The sequence below is a fragment of the Triticum aestivum genome, chromosome 2B (genome assembly GCF_018294505.1).
Source record: "Triticum aestivum cultivar Chinese Spring chromosome 2B, IWGSC CS RefSeq v2.1, whole genome shotgun sequence".
Classification (NCBI taxonomy): Eukaryota; Viridiplantae; Streptophyta; class Magnoliopsida; order Poales; family Poaceae; genus Triticum; species Triticum aestivum.
In genome coordinates, this window is record NC_057798.1 from 719,618,621 (window position 1) to 719,629,768 (window position 11,148).

General features: G+C 49.5%; 1 protein-coding gene across 1 annotated transcript; it reads left to right on the forward strand.

The window, feature by feature from the left end:
• The first annotated feature begins 8,287 nt into the window (after positions 1 to 8,287).
• LOC123042279 (transcription termination factor MTERF4, chloroplastic-like) lies at positions 8,288 to 9,659 on the forward strand. The gene has a single exon (XM_044464762.1). It carries the CDS (start codon positions 8,394 to 8,396, stop codon positions 9,531 to 9,533), a length of 1,140 nt encoding a protein of 379 aa, XP_044320697.1. The 5' UTR covers positions 8,288 to 8,393; the 3' UTR covers positions 9,534 to 9,659.
• Positions 9,660 to 11,148: the final 1,489 nt, after the last annotated feature.

Here is an 11,148-nt window from a genome sequence, read left to right on the forward strand (position 1 = left end):
GATGACAACGCCCGTTCTTTCATGACTCCCACGATAGACGGCGCTTCATCCACGCTCCGGTCCCTTGAGTCGAGTTGTCTAGTTCTGAAACATCGATTGGCTCATGTTGTAATTAAACTTTAATGAACTTGTAGTATGTCTCTTTGGTTTTGAGAGTCGTTCAACTTAGATGTAATCGATGCTATTAATGTCTTGCTTTTCTCTTCCGATCGTTCTGTTGCATAATTATATATTGCTTATGTATTGTCTGTGAATTGGTACTAACGTTTCGTTTGGCTAGTGCATAGTGATGCCGACGTATGTTGTGTACAAGGGTAAGGTTCCCGGAGTATACGATGACTGGGAGGAGTGTCGGGGACAGGTTCACCGATTCAGCGGTAACAGTTACAAAGGGTACACCACTAGGGCCGAGGCCGAATCTAGATACGCCCGCTATCTAGCGGGAGAGGGGAGGGAGCGTTGGAGGAACCGGATGAAGACGAGTTTCATCGTGATGATGCTCATCGTGATGACCGCAGCTCTCTTCTATGTGATGGTAGTTTAGATGATCGATATCGACTTGTAATGCGAAGACAAACTCGCTACTCGCGGTCTCGAGACTTGTAATATAATGTTCTATCTTTGTTCGGTCTTTTTAATTCGGAGACTAATATGATGAATTGTATTCGGAGACTAATATGATGAATTGCATTCAAAGACTAATCTTCTATTGTATTTGATGAATCTATTGTTGGTGTGCTGTCTATATTTTGTCAAATTATACATTTTGTAACCTGTGCAAAAAACAGAAAATAAAAAAAATAAAAAAAAAACTAATATTCATACTAATGGCGCATCACACGACAGTGCGCCATTAGTATGACGGTGCATACTAATGGCGCATCACCGGGTAGTGCGCCATTAGTATGCTGCGGTTACTAATGGCGCATCCAGAGGTGGTGCGCCATTAGTATGCCAAAGCACCTGGGTATACATGCCAACTGGGAGGCATACTAATGGCGCACCCTCGCATATACTAATGGCGCACTAGGTGGTGCGCCATTAGTATACCAGATACTAATGGCGTGCTATCAGTGGCGCACCAGTGATGCGCCATTAGTAGTGGTATTTCTAGTAGTGAGAGGGGGGAGAAATCACAGTTTGGGCGCTGGCTTAGAGCAGATATGAGTTCACGTAGGAATTTTCAGGATGATGGTGGGTGGAGGTATGGAGGTCGTCGGGATAGTGGTAACAGTCGCTTTGGGTTCAGCAGGTCTAATGGGAGAAGCGGGAGCGGTAGTGACAGTCTGTCATGGCGGAAGACTGACTCTCGGGACAACAAAGAAGGTGATCGAAAGGTGGAAACGGGGGAGGATGTGTACAGCCCATCAAAGCGAGGAGGGAGATATGGTTCGTCGGGCACGCCTTGTAAGCTGATTATGGATGGTAGGGGGTCACATGTTGATGAACGATTATATGGGGAGCGGGTGGTGATGGATAAGGAGGGGTGTGCTGTTACTGCTGGTTCGGGATTGATGGAGCTAGACTCTGTACGTGAACCGGAACAGACTAGGGAGCAGGCTAGGAAGCCAAGTGGACAGAAAGGGCGTACTTACAAGAAGATTCGGCGGACGGAGAGAAGTGGTGAAGAGGAAGGGAGGAGGGAGGTTGTGTTGGGAGAGAAAAGAGGGAGGCTTGAAGAGGAGGATGTGCAGGGTGGCAAGAAGGGAAGAACTACGGAGGCTACTGAGTTCAAGGATGGCGAGGTCAAGGAGGTCATACCAGATAGAACAAACACCACATCGGCCGGGCTGCTGCAGCAGCCCCGCCGGGAGCAATGAAAATCATAAGCTGGAACTGCCGGGGGCTCGGGAACGGCCCGGCAGTTCGTAGCCTTCTCGATCTGGGAAGGAGGGAGGATCCCGACATACTGTTCCTAGCGGAGACAAAGTTGATGGTGAAGGAGTTGGAAAGATTTCGGTGGATTCTAGGGTTAACGCAAATGAGTGCCTGGAATCCGGTTGGAAGAAGCCGGGGGCTGGCACTGTTTTGGAGGAGGGGAGTGGATGTTTCTTTGCGATCGTATGGCAGGAGGCACCTGGATGTGGATGTGAAGGAGGAGGGTGGAAGGATATGGAGACTTACTGGAGTCTATGGTGAATCAGAAGCGGACAGGAAGAAAGAGACGTGGAGAACGTTGAAGTTACTAGGGCAACAACACCAACCTGGGAGACCGTGGCTTTGTATAGGTGACTTTAACGAGATTTTGTCATGTGATGAGAAGGAAGGAGGAGTGGATCGTGGCCAAATTTGTATGGATAACTTTAGGGAGGCTCTTGATGCATGCGAGCTAAATGATATTGGGTACACGGGGGACAAGTTTACATGGAGGAACCATAGCAAGAACATTAATTCTTACATAAGGGAGAGATTGGATAGAGCTACGGCGAATGCACATTGGTGTGAGGCGTTTCCTGAATTCTCTGTCGTCAATGGTTACCCAAGACACTCTGACCACCGGCCAGTGATCATCCAAACGTCGGGTGGGGGGAGTAAGGGGCCGTATGTTGAAAGAAGGTTTCGTTTCAAAGCATGGTGGTTGCAGGAAGAGGGATGTGCGGAAGTAGTTCATGAAGCTTGGGAGGTAGGGCTGAATGGAGAACAGGGGGGTGTTAGTGAAGCTATGAAGAGCATTGCGGGATCTATGGTCACCTGGCAGAAAGAAGTAGTGGGAGAGGTCGAAGCTCGGTTGAAGAAGGCTCGTACAGACCTAGAAAATTGTATGCGCAACCCTGTGTCCGAGGAGAAGATTGCAGAAGAGGCAAGACTCAGGTGCGTCGTTGAAGACTTGGAGGAGAAGAAAAACACAAAGGAGAAGCAGCGGTCGCGAGTGTCTTGGTTGAAGGATGGGAATAGGAATACTAGATACTTCATGGCCTTTGCCTCGTCGAGAAGGAAGACTAATAGAGTAAAGGAGCTGAAGAGAGAGGACGGGTCGGTGGTGAAGGAGGGAGAGGAGCTTACTAACTATATTTGTTCTTATTTCCAGGATCTGTTCACCTCACATATGGGGAACCGGTTGCAAGAGCTCATTGATACGGTTGAGCCTCGTATCACCGCTTCCATGCAGGCTGTTTTGGATGCAGAATTCACTCGGGAGGAGATCAAAGCTGCACTAGATCATATTGGAGACTTGAAGGCACCGGGCCCGGATGGGATGCCGTCCATCGTTTATAAAAAGCATTGGTATTTTATGGGGGACCGAGTGGTGGATGAAGTACTGGCAGTTTTAAACGGGGGTCCAATTCCCGAGGGCTGGAATGATACGATTGTTGTGCTTATCCCCAAGGTTAAGGAGCCATCCAGAATCAAAGACCTGCGCCCAATCAGTTTGTGTAATGTGATTTACAAGCTCGTGTCTAAGGTTCTTGCCAACAGAATGAAGATCATCTTACCTGATATAATCTCTGACAACCAAAGTGCGTTTGTGCCGGGTAGATTGATCACAGATAATGTCCTCATTGCGTATGAGTTGTCACACTTTCTTTTGGGGAAAAGGAAAGGAAAAGAGGGATTTGCGGCTGTTAAGGCGGATATGAGTAAGGCATATGACCGCGTTGAATGGAGTTTTTTGTCTGCTATGATGGCCAAGATGGGATTCACCCAACGTTGGGTGGAGCTGATAATGAAGTGTGTTACCTCGGTTAAATACCAGGTGAAGGTGAACGGCGTGCTGTCCCAACAATTTAGTCCAACTTGTGGACTGCGTCAAGGTGATCCTATATCGCCATACCTTTTCGTCATCTGTGCTGAGGGACTGTCGGCTCTTCTCCATGACGCCCAAAGAAGGGGACGCATTTCAGGAGTGAAAATCTGCACAAATGCTCCGGTGGTGTCTCATCTTCTGTTTGCAGACGATTCCATGCTCCTAATGAAAGCTAGTTCGGAGGAAGCCACAGCGATGCGAGCAGTTCTGGAGCTTTACGAGTAGTGTTCGGGACAGTGCATCAATTCTGAAAAATCGGCTGTAATGTTCAGCCCAAATACGCCGGCGGTGACACGGACTTTGGTTAAACAAACCATTCAGATTCAGAGCGAGAACTGGAACGACAAATACCTGGGACTTCCTGTACATGTGGGAAAATCAAAGAAGAAAACTTTTGCTTATATCAAAGGATCTATGGCAGGAAAGGTGTATGGTTGGCAGGAGAGGCTAATAGCGAAAGTTGGGAAGGAGACCTTGGTTAAAGCAGTTGCGCAGGCCATTCCCACTTTTGCCATGTCTTGCTTTTATCTGACTAAATCCTTTTGTCAGGAGTTGAGCTCGCTTATGGGGAGATATTGGTGGAGTCAGCAAGAGAAGGAGAATACGATGCACTGGATCAGTTGGGACAAACTTACCAGGTCTAAAGCACAAGGTGGCCTCGGCTTCAGAGATATGCACAGTTTCAATTTAGCAATGTTGTCACGGCAGATATGGAGATTGATCCAAAACCCAGAGTCACTCTGTGCGCAGATTCTGAAGGCTCGGTACTTTCCCCATACCCATGTGCTAGAAGCCGTGCCCAAAGATGGCATATCTTACTCCTGGAGAAGCCTGCTCCATGGGCTGCAACTATTCAAGGAAGGGTACTTATGGCGAATTGGGGACGGTACTCAGGCGAGGATCTGGTCCGACCCGTGGTTGCCCAGGCCGTGGTCGAGGAAAATTGTTACACCCCGTGGAGCTTGCTTACTTGAAACTGTTAGTGATCTCGTCAGCCCGATCACCGGTTTGTGGGATGAGCATCTTGTCCGTGACACCTTCTGGCCGGTCGATGCAGCGACCATCCTACAGATCCCACTACGAGAAGGCGTCGACGATTTTATTGCCTGGCAATTCGACCCAAAAGGAGTACACACTGTCCGGAGTGCTTACAAACTGCATGTGCATTTGGCGAAGATGGAACGTGATGATAATGCAGGGAGCAGCACGGGGATACCCGGCAACCTGGATCAATGCAGTGACGATTCTTGGAAAAGATTGTGGAAGCTTCCTTGTCCTAGAAACATACAGATGTTTGCATGGCGAATTAAGCATGAGTCGCTGGCCTTGCGGACGAACCTTGTGCGGAGGGGAGTGCAACTTGAGGACAAATCATGTCTATTCTGCGGCCGAGCTGAGGAGGACGGAGCTCATTTATTTGTCAAGTGCAAGGTAGTGAAGGATGTTTGGAGGGATCTCTCTTTGGAACCTGAAAGAATGCAGTTGGAGGGGATCACGTCTGTGCATGTAATGTTGGACTTTCTTTGGGGACTAGCTGAGGAAAAACGCATCTTGATCCTGACTTTCGGGTGGTTTTGGTGGAGTAACCGTAACAAATTGCGAGAAGGGGAGTTAGCGGACACAGCTGCGGATGTGGCAAGGCGGGCGAGGTGCTGCGCTCTAGAGTACCACCAAATCTATGCAAAACAGGTGGTCACCACAAACGGAACACCATGGAAGGCCCCTCCGAGTGACAAGATCAAAGTCAACCTCGATGGATCGCACCGGCCGGGTGAGACACATGCGGGCTGGGGTGTGGTGGCGAGAGACGCGGCCGGAACTGTCCTTGCTGCAAGAGCTGGCCGGAAGGAGTACACCGCTGACGCCTTTGCTGCTGAGGTTTACGCCATGGCGGAAGCCGTTTCATTTGCTTCGGATATGGGGATGCTGCGGGTTACTTTTGAGACCGACTCCCAGCTCCTTGCGGAAGCCATGGATGTGGGGACAGTAGACTCCTCTGCTTATTCTGCGATCATTGAAGACACCAAGCTACAGCTCAAGTTATGGTTCTCCCATCATGAAATTATGTTATGTAAACGACAGGCGAATTCTGTAGCAGATGCACTTGCTAAACTTGGTCGGTTATGTGATGTAAACCACTCCTTGCAGTGGGAGTCCGATGTACCAGCCAGTGTGGCTGAACGTGTCCTAGGTGATTTGCCTAGACACCAGTAATATACAAGCTTTGCTTGACCCTCAAAAAAAAAAAAGTTTATCAAGGGGTGGAAGGAGGATTTTTTTTTCTTGGAGTCGTCGGCGTCGTGACCGTGCCCGGTGGAGTGGGCGATCCTTCCAGGTCCTCCACCTTCGACCAGTCGCTCACCGTGCAGGAGAAGGCCATGGCAGACAGCCTGCTGCATGCTCGAGGGAGTTCCCCGATCGATATCTTCGCGTATCTCCACCAGCACAACATGGTCGCAGCCAATATCACCCGATCGATCCGCCGCCAACTCATAAAGGTGAAACCTCCGGCATTGTAGAATTCAGAACGATTCAAGATGTTTTGTTGTGGATTGTAATGATCTGTGATTTGCAGCCGCGCCTGTTCATGTCGCCATGAATTAAAGTGAACAACGAGCCTGACTACAAAGTGACGTCTCGCGCGTCGTCGCTTGGGAAGAAGAGGAAGGTGGGGGGAGGATCGTCCGGGCGGCGAGAGCTCGGCGTCAGACCCCTCTTGCCCGTCGGGTTTCTCCGGCCCCTGGTTGTCGCCGCCTGCGACAAGCAAAGATGGTGACCGGAAGGCAGCGAGAGGCTGCTGCTGCAGGGCACCGTCACGCCGTCGCGGGAGAGCAAGCTCGCCGCGTCCAAGCCGCCCGACATCGTCGCCTCAAGCTACGTGTCACTGCTCCAGATGAGCTCCTTGTTCCTTGTGCATTATTCTTGGATGATTTGTTGTTCTGGATTGATCGATCGACATGGTGCCATACATGCTGGGGCGCAGACGGCGAACGAGGTGGCCTTCTCGCTTACGCTCTGGAGCTGGAGGACAAGTACTATCCAAATGCTTGCTTGATGTTGGCTCCTTGACATTTTGATGCCTCTGCTCATCATTTCAATTTTAAACTTGAACGGGTTCGAGTTCTATGTCCGATGGCTGCTGCATGCATGCACTTGGACGTATAATACTAGTACGAGCTCGACGAGATGACCAAGGCGGCGGCGGTGACGCAGGAGGAGCTTTGCAGGAACATGAAGGCGCGGGAGCGCGACACCGCCGAGGCGGACGCGTTGCGGGCGGAGCTACGCAAGGCCAAGGCCGTGCTCGCCGAGACCAAGGCGGATGCGAGGATTGCGGCGGCGGCGGCGCGTGGGCTCCGAGAGGAGTTGGACAGGAAGCAGAAGCAGCGGGAGCGCGATGCCGCCGAGTCGGACGCGCTTCAGGCGGAGCTGGAGCTGGACAAGGCGAAGGCCGAGCTCGCCGCGACCAAGGCGGACGCGGAGAGGACGGCGGCGCGGTGGTTCTGGGGGTCCAGCAGGGAGTACGCGCGCGCTCGCAGATCGGGAGCTGCGGGGGTACGAGCGCGGCTTGGAGGACATGAGGCGCGCCGCGCTTTATCGCTACCCGTATCTGGACGGCTGGACCCGTCGCTGCTCTTCGTGCCGGTCCGCGGTCCCCCGTGGCGCCGGCGACCGCCTGATCTGCAATTATCTGCATGTTTCTGGGATGCGCTGCTGATCTTTCTCTTCGGACGGTCTGGGACTGCATTTCCCGCCTTCGTTTCACAATCCACATGAAACTTCTTTTGTGTGAAATGTTGCATCAGAGAATGAATATATGCGTAAATCATTAGGGATTATGATCCGTTAAAAATGTTGAGACGCATTCTAATCTATGACTTGATTTTTCTGAGCTGTGATCTGAACTGGGTTTGTTTTGTTTGGCAATGTTCTGGACCAAGTTTCTCAAATGCAAGAACACCCTACCCTCTTGTTTCGACGCATTCATATTGGGAAAGCTGTGAGCTGATGATTGAGCCTAAAAAATATCATAACAATGACGAGTAATTGAACAGATGATTAAGAGAAGGTTGGGCATCATCATTGATTGCGCGGATTAATTAGACAAGATGGAAGGGTGTTTTTTGCAAAACTGCGGGCAAAGACCGGTCCACCCATCTGGCTGCCACTTTGTCGCGCTGTGATAGGCCCAGGACCAAATTATCACATACAATGCAAGTTGTGGTATGGTGGAGTTGCATTTTACAAGTTTGGAACCAAATCATCACATTCCATGCAAGTTAGGATACCTGGGGTGCTTTTACCTCAAGAAAATACGTACAAACCCATCCAATCCAAAGACTTAAGAAAGTACGGGGCATTTGGTGTTTTTTTTCTTTGAAAAGTGAAAAAAGACGTGGGGAAGAAGATTTAATCTGATCGTTGGATGGAGAACGGGCGCAACGGGGCACGGATGGGACTAGCATTGCCTACGGTCTACGGAGCAGGCGTCCACGGGCCAAGCAGCAGGTGATGCACACTGGACTGGGCTGGGTTGGGCCACCATGGAAATCTTCTCCACGACATTGGATCCCCCATTCCCGCATCGTTCCATCCACTCTCCCTTGCCGCCGCCGCGGCCGCCTTCCGGCGCGCCAACATCGCTGCCATGCTCCGCCTCCGGGGCTGCATCCTCCCCCGCCTCCTCTCATCTCCCTCCACCTCCCTCCACCGCCTCCTCTCCGCGGCCGCGCCTGCCGTTTCTCCGAGCCCTAGCTTCGCCGTGGAGGAGTACCTCGTCGCCACCTGCGGCCTCACCCCAGCGCAGGCCCGCAAGGCCTCCCCCAAGATCTCCCACCTCAAGTCCCCAGCCAACCCCGACGCCGTCCTCGCCTTCCTCGCCGGCCTCGGCCTCTCCGGCGCCGATGTCGCCACTGTCATCCGCAAGGACCCCAAGTTGCTCTGCGCGGGCGTGGAGAGGACCCTGGCCCCCAACGTCGCGGGGCTCATCAGCCTCGGCCTCTCGCGTTCTGACATCGCGCGCCTCGCATCGCTCACCGGCGTCACTTTCCGCTGCAGATCCATCATCGCCGGGCTGCACTACTGCATGCCCCTCTTCGGCTCCTCCGAGAACCTCCTTCGAGCCCTCAAGAGTGGCTCCGTTCTCTCCTCCGACCTCGAGCGGGTGGTCAAGCCCAATGTCACCTTCCTGCGGGAGTGCGGGCTAGGTGCTTGCGATATTGCCAAGCTCTACGCACACACGCCATCCCTGCTCAGCATCAGCATCGAACGCATCCGGACAGCAGTGGCGTGCGTCGAAGGTTTTGGTGTACACCGTGAATCGCGGATGTTCAGACATGCGCTGCAAGTTGTTGCATTCCTCAGTGAGGAGAAAATCGCCACCAAGGTAGAGCACTTGAAGAAAATGTTCAGGTGGTCGGATGCCGAGGTGGGCATTGCTTTTTCTTACGCTCCAACATTGCTAAGGAGGAGTAAAGAATCGCTGCAGCGCAGGTCCGAGTTCTTCATCTCTGAGGCGGGGTTTGAGCCGTCATACATTGCTCATCGTCCAGCAATGCTCACGTACAGCTTGGAGGGCCGCGTCAGACCCCGGTACTACATTGTAAAGTTTCTCAAGGAAAATGGATTGCTAAATCACGACCGGGACTGCTATAAAACACTCATTATCAGCGAGAAAGAATTTGTGGAGAAGTTCATATGCCCTCACATGGAAGCTGCACCACACCTTGCTGAAGACTATGCAACTACCTGCGGAGGGGAAGTCCCCGCCAGGTTCATATTTGCATGAACCAACAATTCTGACTTCTATGTAGAATCCAGATCACCATTGTAATTCTAACTTCTATATGTAGATTGTATAATCCTAATTGCTATGTAATTCTGAAGCCAATTATGATTTGGTCATTTTTTTTAATATGGATTAGATTTATGTGGCTTTCTAAAATATATCTTTGATGATGCATTTGTTTCTCCTTTTTACCGTTCTATCATAGGATTACATTATATATTGAGCTTATACTTCATGTTCGTCATGGGAGAGTTGCTGCTTCATAAATATCCATAAATGTTTCATTATTTACCATTTTGTGAATTTCAGTTCCCATCACAGTTGTTTTGACTTTCTGGATCACTGGCTGCAAAGTTGGGTGTACGTAAATCACAAGCTGTGCCACTTCAAAGGTCAGATATGGGAGAGGCATGGCTGATTGAGAGGGGGCAGCTGGAAGAGCTGGCGATCCAACAGCCTGGAACAACAGCGCCTCAAGCTTTCACTGAAGGTATTTGTGTTTTTGTCAAGTCGTTCTTACAAAAATCAAAGAAGTTTGCTGAATATGAAGCAAGTTAGTTGCAATGATTACCGAGATCTTATTCAGTTCTTTTTAAACTATGCCCATTTTTCTAGAAAAACCTTGCTTTGTGCTTGCAGGTAGAGGATATTGTCTGTGCAATGATATAGGCTTGCCTAAGGAAACTCATGTCAGGTATTTCATAATCTAGAGACCTTTAGTTTCTCCTTTTTTTTCATGTCTACCCATAAACACATGTACATTCTCACAAAAAAAAAGGTGCCTGCATTTATCAAAACAAACTGTGAGCTGCATTAGCTTCAGTCTCATCACTGAATTCATTGGTGCCTCACTTCATTTCGTGAATTGTGCAGTCTGGTGAGTGAGTGATTAATTCACATGGCCTGTTAGTACAGTACTAAATATCCGTAGAAAACATGTGAACTATCCGAAATAACTTACTCCAATGTCATAAATGAGGTGAATTTTGATAGCTGGGCATGCAAAGAAAACGTGGCTTGTCGATTTCTTTTTATTTAATCATGCACGAAATATTTGGTATGGCCTGTCAGCTATCCTTTTGTAAATATGCATGTTCTTTCAGGATTGCTAAACCCGTCCGCTAGCTATTGCTCAAAAATTTAGTATGCAGCAAATCTGAAATGTTGTTTAAAATTACAGGTCATGTTAAAGCAGTTAAAATGTAGCAGAATGTTTATAGATTTTTTTTTATATTGATGTTTGGGTTGATACATTTTACTGAATACACAACAAACATGACTGGTTGCTGCAAAGGTTGCACTGCCACTCCCTCCAACAAGTGCAGTAGTCTGCATTTGACAAACAATTCTAAAGTCACTATAAGTTTACAACTGTGACGAATATAATAAACTCAACGAAATTCCCTTCTTGTTCGTCGTAGTCTTCATATTTTCGGGAAATATCTTGGTTCCATTATTTTGGAATAAAGCAACCGAAAGACAAAATCTTAGTGCATAGTAACTTTCTTGCTTTTTCTGATCTTCTTGTTTTCTAATCTTTTTTGGTTCTCGTTGTGTACATGTTGTTCAAAGTTGAAAGTTTGTAGAACGCCAAATGAAATTGGTTCCACATTGT

What these genes read in the sequence shown, in the direction of transcription:
- LOC123042279 (XM_044464762.1), top strand. Translation starts at nt 8,394, where the DNA reads ATGCTCCGCCTCCGGGGCTGCATCCTCCCCCGCCTCCTCTCATCTCCC.